This window comes from Oncorhynchus tshawytscha, linkage group LG25 (assembly GCF_018296145.1).
Source record: "Oncorhynchus tshawytscha isolate Ot180627B linkage group LG25, Otsh_v2.0, whole genome shotgun sequence".
In the NCBI taxonomy this organism is placed as follows: domain Eukaryota; kingdom Metazoa; phylum Chordata; class Actinopteri; order Salmoniformes; family Salmonidae; genus Oncorhynchus; species Oncorhynchus tshawytscha.
In genome coordinates this window covers 15527148-15555070 of record NC_056453.1, presented here as the reverse complement: position 1 = coordinate 15555070, position 27923 = coordinate 15527148, and the positions used below count along the sequence as shown (strand labels likewise).

General features: G+C 43.7%; 3 protein-coding genes across 5 annotated transcripts in view; all 3 read right to left on the bottom strand.

Annotated features, from left to right (window-relative positions):
- Positions 1–5251, bottom strand: part of LOC112224305 (alpha-synuclein) — a 6885-nt gene extending 1634 nt beyond the window's left edge. The window contains exons 1-3 of one of the 2 annotated variants that reach the window (XM_042306005.1): positions 4784–5251; positions 676–717; positions 513–604 (exon numbers count right to left, since the gene is read on the bottom strand). In XM_042306005.1, coding sequence (XP_042161939.1) covers positions 513–604; positions 676–717; positions 4784–4904 — 255 coding nt within the window. In that variant the 5' untranslated portion in view covers positions 4905–5251. The remainder of the gene's footprint in view (positions 1–512; positions 605–675; positions 718–4783) is intronic. The other variant, XM_024387794.2, reaches the window with a different exon arrangement.
- A 3210-nt stretch (positions 5252–8461) lies between these two features.
- Positions 8462–24368, bottom strand: ldb3b (LIM domain binding 3b). 2 transcript variants are annotated; one of them, XM_024387792.2, is made up of 9 exons: positions 24012–24360; positions 16728–16879; positions 16468–16543; positions 12622–12644; positions 10699–10896; positions 10392–10421; positions 9206–9375; positions 8973–9009; positions 8462–8892 (listed from the first exon to the last, which is right to left on the bottom strand). In XM_024387792.2, the coding sequence occupies exons 1-9, from the start codon at positions 24105–24107 to the stop codon at positions 8787–8789; spliced, it is 888 nt and encodes a 295-aa protein (XP_024243560.1). In that variant the 5' UTR covers positions 24108–24360; the 3' UTR covers positions 8462–8786. The 2 variants fall into 2 exon arrangements, with proteins under 2 accessions (XP_024243560.1, XP_024243559.1); XM_024387791.2 differs by lacking the exons at positions 10392–10421; positions 10699–10896; positions 12622–12644 and adding an exon at positions 14253–14557 and having other exon boundaries at positions 24012–24368.
- A 1676-nt stretch (positions 24369–26044) lies between these two features.
- The window catches only part of LOC121840787 (melanopsin-A-like), a 41966-nt gene continuing 40087 nt past the window's right edge, over positions 26045–27923 (bottom strand). Inside the window, exon 4 of the mRNA XM_042306003.1 lies at positions 26045–27840. Within this exon, the coding sequence (XP_042161937.1) occupies positions 27730–27840 (111 nt within the window). The 3' untranslated portion in view covers positions 26045–27729. The remainder of the gene's footprint in view (positions 27841–27923) is intronic.

The following is a 27923-nucleotide window of genomic DNA, read 5'->3' as shown; positions in this document are numbered from 1 at the left end:
CACGATTCACAACACAGCAGAAAAATACAGACCTCTTCATATTGGGAATATGGAGTGAGTTATAGGCCTTTACCGTCAAACCTAATCTGCCTGGACCTCTGAACCACTGGCTATTAGAGGAGCTGTCATTCCTGTCTGTCTCTATGCTGCTGTACTGTATTAAATAGCGCCACCATGTGGTCAAGCAGCAGACTGTTCGCAGGCAAAAGCACTACTGTCTGAGCCCAACTGAAGGATTTAGACACTGTTATGATTGTTGATGCTGCAGTCATGTTGTTGCTCAACCTAGTTGTATTTCTTATTCTATTGTAATCGTTTAAAAAGGGTGCTGTGCCACCTGATTGAAGGCCTCACGATGCCAGAAGCCTGGGCTTTCATAGGCTACCTGAATGACAATGTCAAGTTTGGTGTCTAGTTATTAGTATGTTGATCACTTGAATATTCTTGTTCACATTGACCTGTCAGTCACTAATTGATCAATCATTCTTTCATCTGTTGTCATGGTAACTCACCGCCTGTCCGGTGTTCTCCATGCCACCCTGCGAGAGGTCAGCTCCGGCAGCAGTGGGGTCCCCGACGATGTTTGCCTGGTCGCGGTTAGCAACTGACACAAAGAGATCGATCAGTCAGTTAAAAAAATCAATCCGATCCCACAAGAATGTGTGTGTGTCTCACCTTTGTTTACTCCTGCGTCCATTCCCTCCTTTGTCTTTGAACCTGAGGACAGGCGAGACATCGCAACATGTCAACAGATCAATATATTGCAATCACATTGCAATGGATGCCTGAAACATGATCAGGGATCAGTTTTGTGATTAACTATATAAACTCAGCCTAAGAAGTACTGTGTTAATGAAGGAGTCCAGCAAACAGAAATCTGTTGTGACCGTTTAGTAATGTAAACTCAGCAAAAAAGAAACTTCCCTTTTTTAGGAACCTGTCTTTCAAAGATAAATCGTAAAAATCCAAAAGACTTCACAGATCTTCATTGTAAAGGGTTTAAACACTGTTTCCCATGCTTGTTCAATGAACCATAAACAATTAATGGACATGCACCTGTGGAACGGTCGTTAAGACACTAACAGCTTACAGACGCTAGGCAATTAAGGTCACAGTTATGAAAACTTAGGACACTAAAGAGGCCTTTCTACTGACTCTGAAAACACCAAAAGAAAGATGCCCAGGGTCCCTGCTCATCAGGGTGAATGTGCAAGGAGGCATGAGGACTGCAGAGGTGGCCAGGGCAATAAATTGCAATGTCCGTACTGTGAGACGCCTAAGACAGCGCTACAGGGAGACAGGACAGCTGTTCTCGTAGTGGCAGACCACGTGTAAAAACACCTGCACAGGATCGGTACATCCGAACATCACACCTGCGGGACAAGTACAGGATGGCAACAACAACTGCCTGAGTTACACCAGGAACGCACAATCCCTCCATCAGTGCTCAGACTGTCCGCAACAGGCTGAGAGAGGCTGGACTGAGGGCTTGTAGGCCTGTTGTAAGGCAGGTCCTCTCCAGACATCACCAGCAACAACGTCCCCTATGGACACAAACCCACCGTCGCTGGACCAGACAAAAAGTGCTCTTCACTGACGAGTCGTGGTTTTGTCTGACCAGGAGTGATGGTCGGATTCGCGTTTATCGTTGAAGGAATGAGTGTTACACCGAGGCCTGTACTCTGGAGCGGGATCGATTTGGAGGTGGAGGGTCCGTCATGGTCTGGGGCGGTGTGTCACAGCATCATCGGACTGAGCTTGTTGTCATTGCAGGCAATCTCAATGCTGTGCATTACAGGGAAGACATCCTCCTCCCTCATGTTTTGCCCTTCCTGCAGGCTCATCCTGAAATGACCCTCCAGCATGACAATGCCACCAGCCATACTGCTCATTCTGTGCGTGATTTCCTGCAAGACAGGAATGTCAGTGTTCTTCCATGGCCAGCGAAGAGCCCGGATCTCACATCTGGGACCTGTTGGATCGGAGGGTAAGGGCTAGGGCCATTCCCCCCAGAAATGTCCGTGAATTTGCATGTGCCTTGGTGGAAGAGTTGGGTAACAGCAAGAACTGGCAAATTGGATGCAGTCCATGAGGAGGAGATGCACTGCAGTACTTAATGCAGCTGGTGCCCACACCAGATACTGACTATTACTTTTGATTTTGACCCCCCCCCCCCTTTGTTCAGGGACACATTATTCTATTTCTTTTAGTCACATATCTGTGGAACTTGTTCAGTTTATGTCTCAGTTTTTGAATTTTGTTATGTTCATACAAAATATAATAATACGTTTGCTGAAAATAAACACAGTTGACAGTGAGAGGACGTTTCTTTTTTTTTTGCTCATTTATTGGGTGAAGTTGTAGTAGCAGGGAGAGCACTGCAGGTGGCAGTGTAGAATTCAGCAGTATACTGTATGTCACACTCTGTAGAATCCAAATGGATGATATTATCCTCTAAGTACGCTCCTCCATAGACAGTGTTTCTCTGATGCTACAGTATGAAAGGTTCCTAGGCTGATTAAATAGTAGTTATGCAACCAGCTGGATAGAGGGTAAAAGAGAGAGGGAGGGGGTATAGAGAGAGTGGGAGGGGTATAGAGAGAAAGGGAGCCTATAGGGATGATGCATGAGCAAATCCAGCACAAAACCAGAATAATGATATATCTCTTTCACATACATGACAGACGTTTCCATAGCACACAGTTCATTGGAGATGCACACTCTCGCTTTATCTCTATCTCTCGTCCCCCCTTTCTCTCTCCTCCACAGTCTCAGAACTGCAGATGCCTCGCTTCCTCCTCCATTTCGCTTCCTCTTTTTTCTCTACCCTCTCTCGTTCCACCTCGGTCTATTTCTCTCTCTTTCTCTCTCTCTGCACGCTCCCCGTAGTCTGTGAGCCACGTGCCGAGCTGCGCAGTACTGCAGCAGACATACACCAATACACACACCCATTTGCAGCGTGGCTATGACACAGCTTCCTTCTCTGAGTCAGAGGAGCACCCCTCCTGGGTACGGCCTCTATCTAGCATATCCGACTGCGTGTGTGTCTGTCTGTATGTGCGTAGGACCTGTCTGTCTGTCTACACTATCCAGGCCAAGGACCAAATGCAGTGTTTTAGCTGTAAGGTTTAGCAGCAGGGTTTACCCCTGAGAGAGAGAGAGAGCGCTCCTCTTCAGCCAATGACCTGTGAAACGGCTGTACGCTCCATAGGACAGAACACACACACCGACACACGCACACTTCTGCTCCAGTAAGCTCTGAGTGGACGACCTTGTTAGCGAGGAGGTGCATTCTGCTTTTGCATTTTGTGATAGAAGTAATAATCCACACGTGATTCGTTCCCTATTGGACCGGCTCTGCTCCTTTAATGGGCTAACACACACACACATTCACTCTGCGGAGGTCATGAAGTCTCAGTTGATAGATTATGCAGTAGGCGATCAGGGACATTGAGCCTCTACAATCCACTGAATACATTTCTCTCTCTTTCTCTAACTACAGCTCCTCTTTGTCCACCTCTCTATCCTCTACCTCTATCCACCATCGTCATTCCCCTCTCTATCCCCTACTCTGGCTTTATCCATCTCGCTCCCTCTCTTTCTCCATCTGTTGATCTTTAAGCTGCTAGCTCTATGACATAACACCCCCCCCCCTCTCTCTGTATCTCTCTCTCCCTTTTAATTGTAAATAGGCATTGATTTGGCTATGAATGAATGTTGAATTGAGCCATTAAAGATTGCCCCCCTCCCCCCTCTCTCTTTGTCTCTCCCCATCACTCCCTCTCTCTGTTCCCTAGTTGTAAAGGGCATATACTCTGAAGGGGGAGGAAGGTAGTTAGTCATCAACGGTCACACACTAGCCAGCAGCACGTGAGGACACACACGCATGCGCATACACACCACACAACACACACGGGGGCGAAGAGAGAGGATTGCTGCAGTGCTCCATGTCCCTGATGCCCCGCCCCCCAGCCACAAATAATACAAAAACACACACACACACGTTTCATCAGGTCCATCACGTTTTTCTGTCTGTCTTGATATTCTGCAGTGTTAGCTGTAACTGTCAGAATGACATGTGTGTGTGTGTGTGTGCGTGTGTGCATGTGTGTGCGCGTGCCAGCATGCATACCCTGTTCCTACCCCAAACCCTTTGGCCCTCACACAGGCTAACCTTGAGCTCTGACGCACAAATACACTCACACACACTGGTGAATCCCCTCACAGAATCCCCTCTCACAGTACTGGACCCTATCTAATGACCTGGTGGTAGCAGCCTTGGCATGGTCTTATCTTGATTATAACATGTTATAGCGCTCTTGTGAACTCCTGCAGTGCCGCCACACTATCCCCCAATGTCACACTACATCTTTCCCTCTCTCCGCTCCTCTCGTCTAGTTTCCTCCCATTTTCTCTCTTCCTCTCATCCTTTCCTCATCCACTCATTTTTCCTCTTTGTTTTGCTCATCACTCTCTGCTAATTTATTTTTCTCGATCCTCCTCTCTTTCTCTGATTCCCTCACTCAATGTCTTCCTATCTCTCATCTACTCTTTCCTCCATCCTTGTCTCCACCACACCCCAGCTCTCTCTCTTTCTTCCCCCTCTCCTCCTCCTCACTCTCTCTCCCTCTCTCTCTCTGCACCAGTTCTGCAGTATTCTGCCTCTGCTCCTTGGCAACCACCTCCCCTTCTTCTCACTTCTCACTGTAACTGTCCCAGACTGGTGCACCCACGGGAGCCCTTTTAAGCGCACACACACACAGACACACACACAAACACTTACCTACATACATGACCCCCTCCTTGGTCTTGGCGGCTGCCCCCTCCACCCCAGCCTTAGTCTTCTCTGCTGCGGCCACCACCCCCTCCTTAGCCATGCTGAACCCTCTCATCAGTACATCCATCCTGGGATTAGGTCTCTACTGGGCTCCCCTGCTCCGAAACGGGCCTGCTGGCTGGGCTGGTCGCACAGAGTGTGTGAGAGAGACGAAGTGTGTGTGTGTGTGTGTGTGTGTGAGGAAGAGACTGTGTGTGAGGAAGAGATTGTGTGTGTGTGTCAGTGACTTCTTCTCCAATAGCGCTGCAGAGAGAGCGATGTAGAGAGCGAAAGAAGGAGAGAGGACTGCACAGCAGGGCTACAGGATGCAGACTGAGAGAGAAGAGGAGCGAGCGACCGAGCAGAGAGAGGAGAGAGGAAGAGAGAAATAAAGAGAGAGCAGGCGTGCGTGCGTGCGATGGAGAGAACGAGAGACAGAAAGACACAACCTGCTGGATGCTGCAGCATATTTAAGTCACGCTGCAGCCAACCCCGCCCCCCTCTCTCTCTCTCTCCCCTCTCACTCACACTCGAAGTGCGACCTCAAGCTGGCTGACTCCATATTTAATGCGCAGGTTGATCTGTCTGAGATACGTTTTATGTGAAGAAACTGATAAGAAATGCATTTGATGAAAAAACAAATAGATTGGAGAGATTGTTGAGATTGCTGGGGTTCTGAACAGAGAATAAAATATTCATGACGATTCTTCAGTTTTATTGATCAGTTATATTGTCATATTATTAACTGAATCTACAGTGTGCTGTGACATCACCTCTGACCTCACTCAGCTTCCACCATATTCCTCACATCCGGGGGGCAAAGACATGGTGGAAGCTGCCTTACACCACTCAATCAAAGAGGGTCCAGTTCAATCCTTTTAAATCCATGCATGGGGGGTAAATGAGTGCACACTTTGAAGAAGTGAGAAATGGACCATAGTCATTAGCTTGGTCCGTTTCTTTCTCTGGGTTGTGTGAAGAATGCTGACTCACCCCCTATACCCCCTCTTTAACCCACCCCCCCTTATGAGCTGTTCTCTTAAATCTATCTAGATTCAACCCGCAGAACGTGTCCGTGGTTGAGACACTCCCTCCAGTGACCATAATACACACTGCATCATGACACAGCAGATCCATGGAATCGACCCCCCAAAAAAAAAAAAAAAAAGGACACTAAGGACTTTCCCAGCCAAGTTTGAAGATGCAACATCATCACTTGTCCTGTCTCCCGCTTTCATCTCCTACAACTCTTTCTCCCTTTCTCCGCCCTAACATACAATGCATTCGGAAAGTATTCAGACCCCTTGACTTTTTGTTACAGCTTTATTCTAAAATTGATTAAATATTTTTCCCCCCTCATCAATCAACACACAATACCCCATAATGACAAAGCAAGAACAGGTTTTTTAGGATTGTTTGCAAATATATAATATATAAAAACAATGAAATCACATTTACATAAGTATTCAGACCCTTCACGCAGCACTTTGTTGAAGCACCTTTGGCAGCGGTTACAGCCTCGACCCTTCTTGGGTATGACGCTACAAGCTTGGTACACCTGTATTTTGGGAGTTTCTTCCATCTCAAGCTCTGTCAGGTTGGATTGGGAGCATCGTTGCACAGCTATTTTCAGGTCCCTCCAGAGATGTTTGATCAGGTTCAAGTCTGGCTGGGCCACTCAAGGACATTCAGAGACTTGTGCCAAAGCCACTCCTGCGTTGTCTTGGCTGTGTTTAGGGTTGTTGTCCTGTTGGAAGGTGAACCTTTACCCCAGTCTGAGGTCCTGAGCGCTCTGGACCAGGTTTTCATCAAGGATCTCTCTGTACTTTGCTACTTTTATCTTTCCTTCAATCCTGACTAGTCTCCCATTCCCTGCTGCTGAAAACATCTCCAAAGCTGCCACCACCAGGCTTCACCATAGGGATGGAGGAGGGTTTCCACCAGACGTGACACTTGGCATTCAGGCCAAAGAGTTCAATCTTGCTTTCATCAGACCAGAGAATGTTGTTTCTCATGGTCTGAGAGTCCTTTAGGTGCTTTTCGGCAAACTTCAAGTTGTCTGTCATGTGCCTTTCACTGGGGAGTGGCTTCCGTCTGGCCACTACCATAAAGGCCTGATTTGGTGGAGTGCTGCAGAGATGGTTGTCCTTCTGGAAGGTTCCCCCATCTCCACAGAGGAACTCTGGAGCTTTGTCAGAGTGACTATTGGATTCTTGGTCAGCTCCCTGACCAAGGCCCTTCTCCCCTGATTGCTCAGTTTGGCCAGGCGGCCAGCTATAGGAAGAGTCTTGGTCGTTCCAAAAGTCTTCCATTTAAGAATGATGGCGGCCACTGTGTTCTTGGGGACCTTCAATAATGCAGACATTTTTTGGTACCCTTCCCCAGATCTGTGCCTTAACAGAATCCTGTCTCGGCACTATGGACAATTCCTTCAACTTCATGGCTTGTTTTGTTTTTGCTCTGACATGTACTGTCGTCTCTCAACTTCTATAGACAGACAGGTGTGTGCCTTTCCAAAACATGTCCAATCAATATGATTTACCACAGTTCACTTACTCTGCATCTCAAAAAGACAAGAATCTCAATTTTGGACTCATGTCCATTACTCATGTTTCTTAACCAAGCAAGCATCTTCTTCTTTTTGATGTCCTTTAGTAGTGGTTTCTTTGGAGCAATTCAACCATGAAGTCCTGATTCACACAGTCCCCTCAACAGATGTTGAGATGTGTCTGTTACTTGAACTCTGTGAAGCATTTCTTTGGGCAGCAATCTGAGGTGCAGTTAACTCTAATGAACTTATCCTCTGCAGCAGAGGTAACTGTGTTTTCCTTTCCTGTGGCGGTCTTTACGAGAGCCAGTTTCATCAGAGCTTGACGGTTTATGTGACTGCACTTAAAACTTTCAAAGTTCTTGAAATGTTCTGGATTGACTGACCTTCATGTCTTTGCTTATTTGAGCTGTTTTTGACATAATATAGACTTGGTCTTTTACCAAATAGGGCTATATTCTGTATATCACCCTTACATGTCACAACACAACTGATTTGTTCATTGAAATGTATTCCAGGTAACTAACTCATGAAGCTGGTTGAGAGAATGCCAAGAGTGTGCAAAGCTGTCATCAAGGCAAATGGTGGCTACTTTGAAGAATCTCAAATATAAAATCTATTTTGATTTGTTTAACACTTTTTTGGTTACTTCATGAATCCATATGTGTTATTTCATAGTTTTGATGTCTTCACTATTATTCTACAATGTAGAAAATAGTAAAATAAAGAAAACCCCTGGAATGAGTTGGTGTGTCCAAACTTTTGTATGGTACTGTCTATAAATAAGGTATTTCTGTTTTTTATTTTTAATCCATTTTCCCCCAAAATTCCAAAAAGTGTTTTTTGCAATGTCATTATGGGGTATTGTGTATAGATTGATGAGGAAATTGTTTTATTCAAACCATTTAAGAATAAAGCTGTAACGTAATAAAATGTGGAAAAAGTCAAGGGGTCTGAATACTTTCCGAATGCACTGTATCTCCCTACCTATCTCATTTCAACTGTTGATCACCGGGTGTCTGAGATTATGTCAGTATGTTGAAAGAAACCTACCAGAGAGAGACACACGAGACACATGACCAACACTCACATAGGCATTTTGATTTAAAGAAAATATTTATTCACATTGATAATAGTACATTTAAATTGTGTGGGTATATGTGCATTCATATGTATTTGTGTGTGCATCTTTGTTAATTGTTAGTATGCGTACATGGGTGTGTGTGTGCATGTGTGTGTGTGCGCATGTCCGTGTTCGCAAGTGTGTGTTTACATGATCACTTTTACAATTTCTCTTAAATACTTTTTTTGTACAATTCCCTATCAGTTAGGAGAGGCAAAACAACCAACAAGAAAGAAAAGCAAAAACCATTCCAAACATTATAATCATTCCTAAGATAAAGGATAGATCTGGCAGATCAATCAGAAGGGAGTCTCAGGGACATTGAGGATCTGAGCTGAGAGACCGTTGTGCCAGTTCTTCAGCTTGCGGAAGCGAGGTCCTTTCACCTCCGATTCAAACTTATCCCTGGGAGAAAGACAGAGAGAGGGTAAAGTGTGTGCACGCGTGCGTGTGTGTGTGTGTGTGTGTGTGTGCGCGCGCCTCACCTCGACCTCTGCAGGGCCTCCTCATCTGGGTCTTGCACTGAGGACAGCGAAGGGAGTGAAGAGAAGAGAGGGAGAAGAGAGGTGAGGATACATAAAACATGAAGAGGAGAAATTTCTGAAGTACAGAGACGGAGAAGACATGAGATGAAGAGGGAAGGAGAGCGTAGAGAGAGAATAAGAGCTAGACAGAACAAGAGCGCGAGAAAGAGGTCGTTGAGTAGAGGTGTACTGACTGTATTCGGTGCCGGTGAGGTGGGCCAGCATCTTGAAGCTCTTGGACTGCAAGTTGGCAGCCCGTCTGGCCCACTCGGCAATCTCCTCGTCTCTATCATGTGTCTGGATCACAGCCTGGTAGACTGGAGACGCACTGTCAACCACCGGGTCCTTCATAGGCAGGGAACCACTGCAGGCAGGGGACATGATGTCAGTAACTAGTAACGGAATGCAGACCGTAGGGGATAGAAGAACGATCGATGCACATTGCACAGGACCAAGTTTGTTTAAACCCTGGAGTAAGTTAGTAGTTCTCAATTCTCTACACATCGTCCCCCAGCTGGCTCAGAGCTATCACACCCACCGGATTCAACTTGTTCCCTTGCACAAAAATAAAAACGATGGTATTTTTCTTTATAGGACCATTCTCCATAAAGGTTTCATAAAGAACCATTAAAAAAAAGGGTTCTATATAGCCCCGAAAAGGGTTGTAACCACAGCAGAACCCTTTTTTGGTGCTATATAGAATAATTTTTTAATGGTTATTTACAGAACCTTTATGTGGAATGGTTTCTCAATCTTAAAGGTTCTTTGTGGAACCAAACAGTTTTTTTTTTAAATTCTGGTTTAATAGCCATATAATATTGTTAAAATTCGATTGTTTTTTATTATTGTGTCATGTATTACATTTAGAACCTCATGAGCATGGTTCTTTATAGAACCTTCAAAAAAAGGTTTCATAGAGCACCAAAAAGGGTTCTGCTATGGTTACAAGCCAAAGAACCCTTATTTGTCACTATATAGAACCATTTGTTTTTAGTGTGTAGGGTTAGCAGCATCGTGTAGTGTTTGGAGGGTTAGAACAGGAGGGGGAGACCAGTGATACTCAGAAAATTCCCTTTTATGTCATCAGAACAGAGTTCACCTCTGGATGCAAGAAACTGGACACACGGACCATGAGACAGATGCACAGAGAGAAAAAGAGCTAGACACATGGATAGAGCCATGTGAAAAATACAAGAGCCATATGATATATGCAAATGTATCATGAGATGATATCATATGAGACAGATGTGAGTTTGAGACGGTTTATTAGACTTACAGCATATAAGCCGAACATGAGCCCAATATTAGTTCATTACACGTTATGTACATATCAGATATGAGAGGCGAGTGAGTAGGCAGTGAGTAAAGGGTGATACTTACGCCAGGGGGGAGCCAGCAGGTACATCCTCACTGAGGTCACATGACCAGAGGGGGGCGAGGTGGGGGTTTGGATGACAACACAGGGGTGGTTGATTGGTTGGTGGGTTGTAGATTAAGTGAAGGAAGGAAGGAAGGAAGGAAGGAAGGAAGGAAGGAAGGAAGGAAGGAAGGAAGGATAGAAAAAAAGAAAGAAAGACGTGATTGACACAGACGATAACTGGGAGTGGAGAAGTACAGCAGGACCCAGACAGAGTTCCCGCCTCTTAACACAAAATGTATTCTCTGCATTGTGTGTGTGCTCTCCTACCCCTCATGGCCTTTGGACTGTGACTGTCCGGCAATAGCGTCCATGATGGCATCCTGTGAGTACATGGAGATGGGGGTGTTGTACTGAGCGTGAACGATGGTGGCCTTGCCTCCCGGGCCGCGCACCTCGATGGGCTTATGGGTAGACAGAGCCGAGTCCTTCAGAGCTATGGGGTTAAAGCTGGGCACATACTCCTGACTGGAGAGGGATATGGTCGAGGGGATACAGGGTCAAGTATAAAGGTTAATTTTTGGGAGGGTTGGTCGGGTTTTGTGCGATGAAGGGGGCAGGCGGCGATGGGGATCCATATTTGGGTTCACAGATTGTAAGGGAATCAGACGACCGGGCGGAGATGATATAAAAAGGGGAGAGAGGGAGAAAAGAAAGAGAGAAAAAAAAGGTGCAGGGATGGTGAGAGGTGCAAGAGGAGTAGGGTTCAGAGTCATCACTTACCTTCCTCTATCTGCGGGCTCACACACTGCACAGCACCACAAGGTATACACACACATGATAAACACTACTAATGACTTCGCTTGCTCCCGGTCTGTCTCACTCTTGTACATTTACAGTACCACTGATTACATTGTACCTGCCTTGTCTCTCCAGTACACTAGCACTACCTGTCTGTCTCTCCTGTACGCGATATCTGATTGTATAGTACCTGTTTGTCTCTCTCGTCACTCTCACTGCTTACTTTGTACCTAGTCTCTATCTACAATGTAAGCAGACTGAGGTGACTTCACTTTTTCTACTTACTTTATTATTTAGTTGATGTGAAATACATTGTCTATAGTGTCACCTCAGGACTAGTAAATTGAGCATAAGCCATGACTTCAAGAAAATTCACCTGATCACAAAGTGGTAAAGAAATACAATGTCTCTGACACGTTTTACGGACTAGCAAGGAAAACCAAATCAAACCCAAGCCACTACTAAACAGGCTGTAAGACGCAAACACACTCTGCACTTTACACACTGTAAATTCCTAGTTAGTTATGATGCTTTACTAATACACATGTACTACCAATGTGTACATGCACACATCAACACACACACACACACACACACACACACACACACACACACACCTATGTGTAGTACCATATGGAATATACTGTGAACGCATGTCTACACAGCAAATTCTCCAGTGTCAAATAAAGACTATTTACACAGAGAATGTTAAATCAACACTGAAAGGCACACCGGAACAGTGATACATTAACACATTGCTTAAGGCTCTCAAGTGGTGCAGCGGTCTAAGGCACTGCATTCCAGTGCAAAAGGTGTCCCCACAATCCCTGGTTTGAATCCAGGCTGTATCACATCCGACCGTGATTGGGAGTCCCATAGGGCGGCGAACAATTGGCCCAGGGTCGTCTGGGGTAGGCTGTCAATGAAAATAATCATCTTATCGGACTTTCCTAGCTAAATAAAAGTTGAAAAAGAAAGAAAAAACAAAAAAAAAGCATTATTCAAATATTTCCCAGAGTGCCTTTCAAGTCAATTGTAGAGTTTCCACCCTTAACTGTATTTGTTAGTAACAGAGACATTGCAGTCATCTGTTTTTGGTCCTATGGACTTCACCAAGTGAGATCCTAAGCGATTATGTTATCATATTTTCTTTATCTACCATCCTATTTCATAAGATTTAGAAATTGTTTGTTTCAATATCCATGTTTGTGCATGCACATTGAGTGATTAAGTGTTACCTCGTACTGCAAGCGGAGTCTGCCACATACACACAAGCAACCTGGCAGGATGGTTCTGACAAAAATGCTCAGAATAGACACACCATCATCACGAGAGAATTGATCAATGCTCACACTATGGGCAAGATGCCATTCACAAAGTACACAGCTAAGCATGCACAAATACAACCTCTTAAACTTTGTTCATGCAAATGAACATTCAGACGGTACTGACTTTCCAGCCGTGTTTGCAATAATCTGTAACAATATGTGAGAGAGAGAGAGAGAGAGAGAGAGAGAGAGAGAGAGAGAGAAGATATTACCAGAGTGATAGTAAGGTATAGGAGTTATAGGAGTCATTCTGTGTGTTATAATTAAGCAATAAGGCATGAGGGGGTATGGTATACGGCCAATATACCCTGTATATGGAAAATATACCATGGCTAAGGGCTATTCTTGGGCACGACGCAACGTGGAGTGCCTGGATACAGCCCTTAGCCATGGTATATTGGTCATATACCACCAACCCCCGAGGTGCCTTATTACTATTATAAACTGGTTACCGACGTAATTAGAACAGCAACAAGAAATGTTTTGTCAAACCCACGGCTTTCAGCCAATCAGCATTCAGGGCTCGAACCACCCAGTTTATAATGGCAGTTGTGTGTCATCAACTGTGATATTTCCCAGGATTGCCTGTGACTCAGCAGACTAACTGACAGGAGCAGGGGCTCCACAATCACATGACACACACACACACACACACACACGCGTACACAGACACTCATAGACATGCACAAGCGTACGCACAAACACTCAGACAGAAGAAGAAGAGCACTTTATTGTTCATTTTCATGGAGAGAACGGAAATGTCTTTTTACTTTCAGCCCAAACCCCCAAGACACACACACTACACAAATTGTTGAAGCTTATGTGTCATGGGCTGTATATAGAGATGGATCTATCCCGGGACACTGTGTGTGTGTGTGATACTGTATGAGATGCTTGGGATGCATTGCAACCCGAGTGGAACATTCCAGCGTGCCCAGAAGCAGCTGTTCCCAAGTTTGTGTACGTGTGAGCTTACAAAAAGAGGGTCGCCTGTACTGAACCAGGGATCTGCGTGAGTATACGGTCGTGCTTACTGACACTTTACCGGACACGTTTACCATATGCTGGTCAGCACAGCCACCGAACTTCACCCCCCAGCCCAGCTGAGTTTGAGTTTAGCAAAGGCCATCAACTCCTAACAAGTGACAGCGGAATGACTCCCTCCAAGAGTGCCATCAACTACCTGGAGACAGTCCAGCACCTGTGTCAGCGGAATGAGTGTTACCTGGAGACAGTCCAGGTGTGTGTCAGAGTGTGGTGCAGTGTTACCTGGAGACAGTCCAGGTGTGTGTCAGAGTGTGCACGTTACCACTTCGGGCGGCGAGTGTGCATGTGAGCCAGGAGAATGTGTTCCAGGAAAATCACGGAATGTTCTGAGTATTCTTGATCACTGTCCTGTTAAATGTGCACACAGGTGGGCAGGGATGTGTGATCTTTCCCCCCCCCGGCTCATACCCTAAGTTGTCCTAGAGTGGAGATAGCCAGGGGAGGGGGTGGGGACAGGAACAGAGTGAGGAGGGAAATAAAAAAATGTGACAGTACAACAAGGACGTTGTTCCAGTAGGTCCCGTGGTTGGGAGAGGAGGGAGTGTTTTGTCTCCTAGTTAGTTTGGATGTTTTGTTGTCGGAAGAGGTGATTGGGAACTCAGTGAGACTCTGGTCAACAGAAGTGCAATATAATGGGAACACGTGGCCAAAAGAAGAGTACTATACACGGAACTGGGTACCATTTCATTATGGCCCCAGGCTACCTACCCTAGAAACGGCACTCCGCTGTCTGCCCCCTCTCCTCCCAGCTTGGCGGCCCCTGCCCCATCTCCTGCAACCTTGCCTTGCAGCAGGGCCATCTCTCTGAGAGTGTGTGCAGAGTACAGGCTGATGGGAGAGTTATACTGTCCCTTCTGGCTCGAGAGAGACACTGCAGCGGCAGGGGAGGGGGGGAGGAGCGGAGAGGGTGTACGGAGGGCAGGGGTCGGCTCTACAGGCTTTTTAGACAATAGTCTCCCAAACTTCTTCACCTCCACCTCTTCTTCTTCTTCTTTTTTAACATGCTCACCCTCCTTAATGACAAGAGAGATAGAGTGAGGGACTCAGAAAAACTGAGAAATGGAGATAGATAGATAGATAGATAGATAGATAGATAGATAGATAGATAGATAGATAGATAGATAGATAGATAGATAGATAGATAGATAGATAGATAGATAGATAGATAGATAGATAGATAGATAGATAGATAGATAGATAGATAGATAGATAGATAGATAGATAGATAGATAGATAGATAGATAGATAGATAGATAGATAGATAGATATAGATAGGTGGATAGATGTAGATCCTCTTCACTATTTGATAGATAGGGAGAACAACTGCCCCCTTTCATAGAAGATAGATAGGAAGTTAGAAGACTGATAGATAGATAGATAGATTAGATAGATAGATAGATAGATAGATAGATCCCCATTATGGATAGAATAGATAAAATGACAGACTTTGATAGATAAATCCAGTCATGGAACTAATAATGGCCCAGGGGAGAACAACTGCCCCCTTTCATTGAAGCCACGGAAGTTCAAGACTGACCGCGTTAGCGTCCCCCTCCCCATTATGGTGAACGGAAAAATGACAGACTTTGTGTAAATCCAGTCATGGAACTAATAATTGCTTCTAATACACCAGATGTATTTAATTTTTTAGAAACACTAGTGGGCGCCAACACACAGCCTTCCAGTCTTCATGTATGTCCTTGAACCAATTCCCTAAGGTCTAAGGGTCCGGGCTGGGTTTTTACTAAGCTAACATATGGAATTCTTTTACGATGGTAATAACAAGGGTCATGTAGCTATTTGATTTGGAATTTGAACAGATATTTGATAAAACATAGAATTTGGCTTTACTGCTATTAGCCCATAGAAACACTTTGAATAACAATAAGTACGTTTTGGAGTGTCTGTCCTATATCTGAGAGATATAAGAAAGCTCAGAAAATTATCAAATAAATGTTCCACCCATATTTAAGCATTTCTTTGCACTAAAGTACTTCCATATGTACTTCTAATCATTTTTTTAAAACTGACACCGGGTTACCTTCAGACGAGTCTTGTGAGGCTGGTGGGCGTCGTAGAGCAAAACATGTACGTGTTTGTGAGAGTCTCACCTGTCGATGGTGGGGTTCATAATAGTTTGTAGCCCAAACCATTCGGACTATACAAACAGAAGTTGACACATCGGCGGCACTGACTTCAGACGAGTCCAAGGAAGCTTGCAGCTGTCGGACACTACAGGCTTGCGAGAAGATCGATTTTCGGGATGTCTCCTGATCCTGTAGCTCTAACACTTTTCACCGCAGATGTGGAAGCCCGACATCAGAGGATGCGGTGGATTGAGACGCAGCCCATGCAAAAAAACATATTTCTCTAGTTTAAACAGATGGATTTAATGGGTCGTTTTTTTATTATTATAGTTCGATTTCTGCAGGGCCACAGATATCGCCTCTAGTGGGTTTAAAAATAGCACAAATAAGAAGTTATTAGGATAATGGAGTAGCTAATGGAAGCCTCCAGTACCCCAGTTGGCCTTCAACTTGAGTAACTCAATGAGAGGAAGCAGAACTGAGCTAGCGTACACCGACACTTCCTGGATTAGCTAAAACGGCGCATGTTATGTCTCCAAGAGATGGCATCTTAACCGATTCAATTTGGCTTCAACGCGCTATTGAGTCTTCACATAGGAATGAATGGTGTCACATGATCGATGGCTTTATCCATTCATAAACAGTCATTGCCTTGGCCAGAGCTTGATCCTCTGCTCTTTAATATGGAAGCTACAGCTGCAATAGAAACACTAGTGGGCGCCAACACACAGCCTCCCAGTCTTCAATTGATCCCGTCTTCTTTTGTTCAAGGGCAATCGCATAGACACTCAAATGCAGAAACTTTTTTTTGTGTGTGCGTGCATGTGTGTGTTTACCTTCTGGTGAGGAATAACTGACATGGGGGAGTCCATTCTGGGTGTTGCCATGGGAACAGGGGTAGGACGTTTCGACCTGGGTGCAGAGCCACAACAACAGATTTTTACATTTGTAAGTAATATTACATGTGTTATGTAGTTTTGCATGTTATCTTGTAAGTATTTTAAGATCTAGTGTGTGTGTGTGTTTCTATACATGCATGCTTGTGCGCCCATGTGTATGTGTGCGTGCCTGTGTGTGTGTGTGTGCATATGTTTACTTTTGCATGGTGAGGGCCAGTTTATTGGAGGCCATCTTAATCTTGTTCTGTGCCTCCAGGTGTGTCATGCCTTCTGTACTAAGGCCGTCTATCGATGTGATGATGTCACCCTGGACTAGACTGCCCCCTGCAGCCTTACTGCCTGGAGTTATCTAGAGGGGGAGAGAGAAAGCAGAAGAGTTAGGAGGAAGGGAGCGAAAGAGAGAGAGAGAGAGAACGAGAGAGAGAATGAGAGAGAGAACGAGAGAGAGAGAACGAGAGAGAGAGAGTAAGCCCTGGGCACTGGGCAAATAACTCAGTTCAACGTCTATTCCACGTTAGTTCAACATAATTTCCTTCAAATGACGTGGAAACAACGTTGATTCAACCAGTGTGTGCCCAGTGGGGAGAGAGAGAGGGTAACAGAGGCAGGGTTATGTAAGAAAAACTGACATGGATACTTCTGCTCAAACACACACACAATTTGAGAGAAATAAGCATTATAGTGTATGGAACATTTCAGGGATCTTTTATTTCAGTCCATGAAACATGGGGCCAACACTTTACATGTTGTGTTTATATTTGTATTCAGTATATAAGGTAGTTATTCAGAGTGTGATAATCTAAAGTAGATCATCCTAGTGTCGGTCAGGTTATCTGCCTTCGCTCAAACCAATCAGATAAAGCCGTGTCTAATTGATAACCAGCTGTAGTTATCACACTAGGACACACCAGGATGGATCAACATGTATTAACACATACAGAATAGTTTCAGAAGAGTTTTTGTGGCGCATCTTAACAGAACTCAACTGTCTATCTGTCATGTTCCACAGGAGACACCTCAATGGAGTCCAGATGCGCCACAAAAGAAACACACCTTTCTAACGCACCAATCACAACAGCAGGAGTCAGATCCGTTGTCAAAGTGGACTGACGTCTCGTTTTCTCCTGCTCGAGTATACTATACTCCTCTAGAAACGACAAAAACTAAAAACAGTTATCCAAAATAGTTTTATTGAAATGCGCACCATTTTCAAACGCAACTTTCAAGTGGCATGACTGGGCTGTGATAGAACAGCAACTAGAGAAAACTAGCAGAAAACGCTGATCTGAACTAACTTCCTCATTAAAAAAAACACCACAGAGAAAGGCATTGATAGAAACACCGAATGAGCAGTACAGACTTGCTCAGACAGTTGTTGTAAAAGATGTCAAGCTGCTTGCTTAGCAAGTACCACTTCCTCCTGATTCAACTCATACAGAGGCTTGAATTCAGGACACACGCGACCGCCTTCCTAAGGCGTTCCAACCCATTGCGCTATTGGAAAAGGCCTTCTTCAATTGCCCAAGGCGCGACACTTCAGGCTGAAGAGTGAATTTCACGAACCACCATCTGCTACATTTGCAGAGTTAGATGGATGCACAGCAGTCTCTGTACAACTCTTAGGGCAGAGTAAGTATGTCTGTGGGACTAGGGAGTACTGGGGGGACTAGAGGGGACTAGGGAGTCAGAGGTAGAGTAGGGGCTAGGGTACAAGGCTGAGGTATGAGGACTGGGCATGGACAGAGAGACTGGGCTGGGGACTGGAATAGAGGATAGGCTTACAGGCTGCTCGTTAAAGAGATAAAAATAAAGAGTGCTGTTGACGCCTCCTGCATCAGTCTGTTTAACCTAACTGCCCCCAACTACCTGCTAGTGCCACTCAAACCCGCCTTCTCTATCTACCTCTTTTCGCCGCTCCCGCTCTCTTTTCCTCTTTCTCCTCAGTGACGCCTTCTGCCTTTGTTCCTTCATTTATTCAGCGTGCGTCCGCATTCGTGTGTGTGTGTGTGTGTGTGAAATTGTTCGGTTGTTTCAGGATGGCTTCACAGCAGCACCATTTTTCTCTCCTTAACTGCATCTGCTCTCTTAACATTTCACCACCCTGCTCTGCTTATGCTGAATCAGCTACACACACACACAAACACACACACACACACACACACACACACACACACACACACACGCATGCACTGCATCCATCAGAACCAACTTTCGGACAAATCACGGTCTTGTTATCCATCCCTAAATATTCATTACTCTGCCATGGGACACAACAATGACGAACAGGCCTACATCTATCCTCCAGTCAAAAATCACACGACACTATCTGCTAGACACTATCTGCGTTGAGACAATGACTTATCAATGACCCACGACCAGCTCATTTAATCCCTACCATTGTGCCGCTGAGTTGTCGTAATGCTTCATAAAATGTACATTATCACAGGGGCGCTGGAAGACAACGGGAGTAACCTAATTCATGTCCCTCTTACTGCCCTGAATGCCTCTGCTGATCCTACAGCTATTGTATGCAGTAATCATGTGTATATGAACCAGAGTTATAAACTTCCCAGTAAAGCAATAAAAACAATCAAGCATCCCAGAAAAGTGCTAAGAAATAGCCCACGTTAACATATCAGGATTCAAGAAATCAATCATTTGCTGGTAACAGATGACATTCGTATTTTGACAATCTCTGAGACTCACTTAGTTAATACATTTGATGACACAGTGGTAGCAATACATTTATAAGATCTACAGAAAAGACAAAGGTGGAGGTGTGGCCGTTTATATTCAGAACCGCTTTCCTGTAAATCTTAGAGAGGAACTCATGTTAAATACTGTTGAAGTAATATGGCTACAGGTTCATCTGCCTCACCTAAAACCCATTCTGGTGGGAAGCTGCTATAGACCACCAAGTGCTAACAGTCAGTATCTGGATAACATGTGCGAAATGCTTGATAATGAATGTGATATCAACAGAGAAGTATATTTTCTGGGTGATTTTAAATATTGACTGGCTTTCATCATACTGCCCACTCAAGAGAATGCTTCAAACTGTAACCAGTGCCTGCAACATGGTTCAGGTTGTCAGTCAACCTGCCAGGGTAGTTACAAACAGCACAGGAATGAAATCATCAACATGTATTGATCACATCTTTACGAATGCTGCAGAAATGTACTTTAAAGCAGTATCCAAATCCATTGGATGTAGTGATCACAATATAGTAGCCATATCTAGGAAAACCAAAGCCTGGGCCTAATATAGTGTATAAGAGGTCATACAATAAGTTTTGTAGTGATTCCTATGTTGTTGATGTAAAGAATATGTGTTGGTCCGTGGTGTTTAAGGAGAAGCAACCAGATGCTGCACTTGACACATTTATGAAATGACTAATGATTCCCAGTTACTAATAAGCATGCACCCATCAATAAAATTACTGTAAAAACTGTTAAATTCCTGTGGATTGATGAGAAATCGAAAAATTGTATGGTTGAGAGGGATGAGGCAAAATAAATGGCAAATAAGTCTGACTGCACAACTGATTGGCAAACGTACTGCAAATTGAGAAATCATGTGACTGAACTGAAAGAAGAAGAAACTACACTGTGAAACAAAAATAAATGACATAAAGAATGATAGTAAAAAGCTTTGGAACATCTTAAAAACAATTTTGGTCAAAAAGGCAAACTCCGCTCCATCATTCATTAAATCAGATGCCTCTTTCATCACAAAACTCACTAATATTGCCAACTACTGTAATGATTTTTCATTGGCAGGATTAGTAAACTTTAGGCATGACATGCCAGCAACAAACGCTGACGCTACACATCCAAGTATATCAGACCAAATTATGAAAGAAAAGCATTGTGATTTAGAATTCCGTAAAGTGAGTGTGGAAGAGGCGAAAAAAGTATTGTTGTCTATCAGCAATGACAAGACACCGGTGTCTGAAAACTTGGATGGAAAATGACTGAGGATAATTGGGGACAATATTGCCACTCATATTTAACATATCTTCAATTTAAGCCTACCAGAAAGTATGTGCCCTCAGGCCTGGAGGGAGGCAAAAGTCATTCCACTACCTAAAAATAGTAAAGCCACCTTTACTGGCTCAAATAGCCGACCAATCAGCCTGCTTCCAACCCTTAGTAATGTTTTGGGAAAAAATGTGTTTGACCAGATACAACGTTATTTTACAGTCAACAAATTGACAACAGACTTTCAGCACATTTATAGGGAAGGACATTCAACAAGCACAGAACTTATACAAATGACTGATGTTTGGCTGAGAGAAATTGATGATACAAAGATTGTGTGGGCTGTTTTGTTAGACTTCAGTGAGGCTTTAGGCATAATCGATCATAGTATGCTGCTGGAAAAACCTGTGTTATGGCTTTACACACCCTGCTATATTGTGTATAAATAGTTACCTGTCTAACAGAACACAGTGGGTGTACTTTAATGGAAGCCTATCCAATATAATCCAGGTAGAATCAGGAATTCCCCTGGGCAGCTGTCTAGGCCCCTTACATTTTTCAATCTTACTAATGACATGCTACTGGCTTTGAGTAAAGTGTCTATGTATACGGATGACTCAACACAATACACGTCAGCTACTACAGCGTCTGAAATGACTGCAACACTTAAAGAACTGCAGTTAGTTTCAGAATGGGAGGCAAGGAATAAGTTAGTCCTAAATATTTCAAAATTAAAATCATTGTATTTGGGACAAATCATTCACTAAACCTCAACTAAATCTTGTAATGAATAATGTGGAAATTGAGCAAGTTATCAGCAATTGAGCAAGTTGTCATGGTCAAAATATATTGATACAACAGTAGCTAAAATAGGGAGAAGTCTGTCCATAATAAAGCACTGTTCTGCCTTCTTAACAGCACTATCAACAAGGCAGGTCCTACAGGTCATAGTTTTGTCGCACTTGGACTACTGTTCAGTCGTGTGGTCAGGTGTCACAAAGAGGGATTTAAGAAAATTGCAATTTTCTCAGAACAGGGCAGCACTGCTGGCCCTTAGATGTACACATAGAGCTATTAATAATATGCATGTCAATCTCTGGTGGCTCAATGTGAAGGAGAGATTGACTTCATCACTACTTGTATTTGTGAGAGGTACTGACATGTTGAATGCACAATGACATGTTTGAACTACTGGCACACAGCTCAGACACCCATGCATACCCCACAAGACATGCCACCAGAGGTCTCTTCACAGTCCCCAAGTCCAGAACAGACTATGGGAGGTGCCCAGTACTACATGGAACTCTATTCCAAATCAAGTAACTCATGCAAGCAATTACATTTGATTTGTTTTTTATGATAAAAATACACAGCGGGGACTGTATAAAGCAACACAAACAGTCACTGACACATGCATACAAACACACATTTACATACACACTATACACACATGCACACACTGATTTTGTGTTGTAGATTAGGGGCCTGAGCGTGCACACTTAATGTGTTTGGAAATGTGTTGTTTTTATTTATATATTTTTTACTTTACTAGGCAAGTCAGTTAAGAACAAATTCTTATTTTCAACGATGGCCTAGGAACAGTGGGTTAACTGCCTTGTTCAGGGGCAGAATGACAGATTTTTACTGACATTTTTACTGATATTTTTATCAGCTCGGGGATTTGATCTTGCGGTTACAAGTCCAACACTCTAACCACTAGGCTACCTGCTGCCCCCAAAAGATTGTTGTGAAGTGTATCGTAATGTTTTTCAAATGGTATAACTGCCTTAATTTTGCTGGACCCCAGGAAGAGTAACTGCTGCCAATCATGACACTACATTGCTACTCTAAACCAATCACATGACTCTATACTGTAGCTATTGCCTAATCGCACATTCTAATACTGTAGCTATCATGCAATAGCATCACACTATGGTGTTTACATTACCCAATCCCACTGCTCTATAGGAGGGAGAGTTAACAAAGTGGATTGTGAAAAACAGGTGGAGATGAAGTGAGGGAACTGACTCCACTCCAAAATCGGCCTTTGTGAAAAATAAAGAGTGATGCAGTGGAACTGGGTATTTTTTATAAGAAGGTTAATAATAGTGTCAAAATAAAATGTAATTGCTAATTGGCTACATGAGGCCTATTTGATCCAATATAGCTTTTGTGATGCTTAGGTCTATGCATATTCACTCTCCATTGAATGTAGGCGGCTGAGGTCAACACCCCTCATCGAATTTTCAAAAAAGTATTCAAATAACGAGATGCATCCACCAATCCAAAGAGAGGAATAGGCGGGAACTTGATGGGTTCCATTCCGTGGACAGCGAATCCCATTGTTAGGGTGGAGACATAAGTATCACGTCGTTTATCCATATCTCTGGTTTGGAGGACAACGGAAGCATGTAGAAAATGGACGCCTGCCTCCTTTCCTGTGCTTTTTGTTTCTCTCCTCCCTTATGTTTTGTGTGTTTTAATCTTTTATTGGTACAACTTAAAATAACACAGTTATGGAAAGAATCATGCTCTAAAATAAATGCTTTAAAAAAAACTGTTCCTTTGTTGTCTGCCTCTATTTCACGTTGCCTGCTCAACCCAGATTCTCAAAACCTGTTGCTTTTCCCCCCTCGTGACAGAAACACACACACAGTCAAGGAGAAACTGGGAAACTGTGTGTGATCCTCTATTCACAACAAAACGTTATGCTCCAGAAGCCATTATGGTCATCAACATCAACACGAGAACAACTCCACTTCAGGTTTCAGGGAAGGTAAAGTCTCAAAATGAGCTAGCACTCACTAGCTGGCTATTTAGCTAGCTCTGTACCTCACATCTGCCAAATCATTACAGTAATGAGGAGAGATCAGACTCTCCAGAGATCACACTCTTTCCTCACACAGCATCAGGTAGCTGATGCAGACTACAGGACAGAGTTGAGTTGTCTGGGAGTTCACAGCTCCAAAGCAGCCAGCAGGTCTGCGAAATGGACCAACCATTATGTACCTTTGTTTTTTTCTTCAGACCTGACCGGAGATAGTAAGAGGACCAGAGATGGACAAAGAGGATGTCTTTAGAGACACACTTGGCATCCGAGAGGCCCAGCAGGACGCTTTAGGTAACACACAGCTTTCCATATGACCGCACCTCTCCTCCCCTCTCTCCCTCTCTGATGCCTCCTCCCCCTACTGCCATTTGCCATTTCCAGATCCACTGGAAATACGTCATTGTACCTGCAGGTGCAATAACACACAACTACAGCAACAGGTCTAGATGGAAAGAGGATGGGTGTGACAGAGAGGGAGAGGTGTATTTTAGAACTCTAGTTGGCAGGTCATTCCTCACCCCTCGTCATCTGTCATCAATCATTACGTCATTAAATAAGACCCACGTTTAGCATGTGCGCGCACACACAGCAACGAACCGTAACCACTATTTATCACACTCAAAGTCTGTTTCTCTAACACAGGAAAAGCTTAAAGTGTGTAGTGTCTTACCCTGGAGATGGTAAGTGGCATATTGAAGTCTTTTCCTCCATGTAGTCTGAAACCCCATGGCGCGGAGCCATTGAGAGATACTGTGTATGTAGCCATCTTCAGCTTTGGATAAAACCTACACACACACACCCTGCTTCCTCCTGAAAGCTCTTTCCTCCTTCACTCGCTGTCCTCTTTGTACTTGTTTCTTCTTGCACTCGCTTTCTGATTCCCCTCCTTCAGTCTCGTTCCGGAGTTCTCCCCCCCTGTTATTTCCAGACGGTTGGGACAAACACCTGATAGGGGGAGGAAGGGCAGGCGCTGAAAAGCTTCTGATACACACACACACAGACACACACACACGTATGCACACTCACACACCTACCACACACTCAAAATGAATTAAAACTTAAACCACACAACAGCTAGTCTAGTATTCAGCTAAAACTGAAAACCTGAACAATGCATTAAAATGTGAATAAAAGTGTTGTTAGAGAGGTCTTGCCTTAGTTGAGGGTAAGGGACAGACGGGACAAGAATAGCTGAGTGGAGCAGAGACGGGGATGGATGGCACAGGGGCCTTATAAGGCCTGTAATCCTACCCCCAGCATGCCTCACTCTGATCACCCTGCATTACTCACACATACAGATATAGACTCCTCTTAGCCTCACACATTCTCCCCTAGCTCTACCTCTATCTGTCCCTCGCATCAATCAATTCCTCTCTCTCTCTCTCTCTCTCTCTGTTTTTAATGTCTGTTTTGCTGTGATCTCACCTTCTCAATGTGTCACAATATCCCTTTGCATCACTTTTTCACTCCTTGACTCTCTCTTTCTATTTCTCACTCGTTCTCCCTTTCTCTCTGTGTTCTCTCTCCCAGGGGAAGCAACACATTACCGAAGTCTGATGTCTGATTCCCGAGAAGCACCTCTACCAGGAGACAGTCACCATGATCAACAAGATGATAAAGGATAAGCTTTTTTTTTAACCACCTTTTGACAGCTCCGTATGTTAGGACATTCAACTATTACATTTCAAAATTGTACATGTTGGATTACTGTACATGCTTTTTTTTGTGTACTTAGAAAGGTGAAAAAAGGGTAGGTCTTGAAATGCGGGTATATCTTCCCATTCTTAATCCACTACAATGGCAGTTTAATGATTTTAAATGTGTTTTACCATTATGATAGCGTTGTGCCACCAGTAGGATTAGTAAGTAACACTAATGATCGTAACACCGATGACACATTGTGGGTTATTGAAGATTTTCATAAATTGAGGCCACAGATGCTCAACTCTCAGGTCGTTAACCCTTAAATGATTGCTCATAAAGTGCTATGATTAATCATTTTGCTCCCAATGACCGTTACCTTAATTTAAACAGATTAACTCCAGGGACACGTATTATTTAGACAGACCAAATGAACAATAGGATCCTCAAATTGATGACATGCTAAACGGGTGTGATTAAGCTAATAGTATTCTTTAATATAGACCCTCCCCCAATTACAGTTTCCACTGATGCGAATGCTCAAGGTCCTTCTTTACCATTGTAATGAATTCTTTTAAGGCGGCAGCAGCAATTGCATACACTTTAGCGACACATATTTGCAATCAAAAAAATACATCTGTATACAATATATGACATACTTTACTTTCTAGCATTCAAAATAATAGATAGATATCTCTAAATATGTCACGACAACTCTGCTCACCACTAGTGGGACAAGCCAATTTGCTTGCCCTGAACACTTTGGAATGATAGCGTTGGACAGTATTACTTACCCACTAATGTCGTGATTGGCTGTGATATTGTGTACACATACACAATGGAAAGTGCATATCTCTCTGCCCATGTCATGCTGTGGCAGAATACATCACACACACACACACACACACACACACACACACACACAGAGAGATAGATTATAATGTGTAATAACTTGCACTCAGGTTAATAAGGAGAGGAGAGACACATGCTAATCCTCATAGAGACAGTGCTGACAAGTACAGTTCACTGTGCCAATGACAAAATGTGTTTTCAAAGTCCTGATCCCACATCAGCAAACTTTTATTTTCTATCCAACTTCTCACAACACTCACATACACTGCTGATGGTACATAGGCCATAACCAACCAGATACCAACACACAGCTGCCAGTAATACATTTGTTTAGAAAAATACATTTAAAAACAACTCAAATAAAACGGTTTACACATCCATCACAAATCTACAAAAAAAAACTCACCTAATTTAGAACATAGGTTTTGAGTAATATTTCAATGATATAACAGCTGGAAAGTTGTTTTTTTCCTCAATTACAAGACATAACAAATCAATCAGCTCATCAATATTCAGAACCACAACTAAATCTGTATTTGCACACCAGAGAGATCATTACAACCAGAGTCAACACGCAGCAGAGAAATACACTGGCCCAAATAACACCCTGTTCCCTACATTGGGCGGTTGTTAAAAGTAGTACACTAGGGAATAGGGTGCCATTTAGAAAAATGGACGTTTCCCGAAAGAACAGTGTTGCTCAAATGTTGTGGATTGTTATGTGTTGCATAAGGGCTATGTGTGCTCACACACACATACAAACATAAATTGGGGCAGGGCCGTGTATGGTGCCCGAAATGACGATTAAAACAATTGAGTACACACACACACACCTTATCACATACACTCTCATACACTTACTGTATCTTTATTATCTTATCAATATGGTGCTGTCTGGGGCACTGGGTTAGGACCATATACAGTAGAAACTTCTCCCCTAACCCCCCCCCACACACACACACACAGTTAGGTGACAGGTCTAAATGGTGATAAGCAATAGACAATGATCCATTCTGCCATTCTCCCTTGAAATGTAGAAAGGTAAAAAATAAGAATGAATATTGTAAAAAACTCCCTCGATCCCATAATAATACCAACACAATGCTTTTAATTCCATGAGGGGTAGAAAAACGGTGTATTCTTCAGGGAGAAGGAGAGAAATAGCCTACAGACACTTTGTGTAAATAAATTCAGGAGGGAGGAGAGAGAAAGTGGGGGAGGAGGGAGGGAAAAGGAGGAGGGAGGGAAAAGGAGGAGGGAGAGAATGTGGAGAGGAAAACATTGACAATCCTCCATGTTTAAAAACAGAAAAAGGAAAGCCACCGACTGAGACTGTTTTCAGATGATGTGTTTTCTACAGCTCAATGGAAAACGTCTCTAAATCCACAAATACAAAACACACACACGTAACCGGTGTCAAATGGCTAGCTAGTTAGCAGTGCGTGCTACTAGTGTTTAAAATCGGTGACGTCACTCGCTCTGAGACCTTGAAATAGTTGTTTCACTTGCTCTGCAAGGAGCAGCAGCTTTTGTGGAGCGATAGGTAACCATGCTTCTTGGGTGACTGTTGATGATGTGTTCAGAGGGTCCCTGGTTTAAGCCCAAATTGGGGCGAGGAGCGGGTTGGAAGCAATACAGTTACACACACAGACACTAGATACCATGCTGGCAGTGTAGAGCCCTGTAGAGGAGGAAAGAAACGACACACAGACACTAGATACCATGCTGGCAGTGTAGAGCCCTGTAGAGGAGGAGAGAAACGACACACAGACACTAGATACCATGCTGGTAGTGTAGAGCCCTGTAGAGGAGGAAAGAAACGACACACAGAGCTGTGTCATATATTGTCCAATCACACAACATCCAGCGGTTCTCTCACAACAGACCCCACCCATTTAGGGGATTTCCATAGAGGTGACGATGATGGCAGGGATCGCGTCGTTTAGGCATGTGGAAGGGACACGCCCACTTATGCCTTTAGACTTTTCCTTTCTGACATCTTCCAGCTGCGACAGAGAGAGACAGTGTGGTGTCATTCTCACGGCATAATACTGTCAAACTGATTAATTGATTGATTGATTGACTGGTT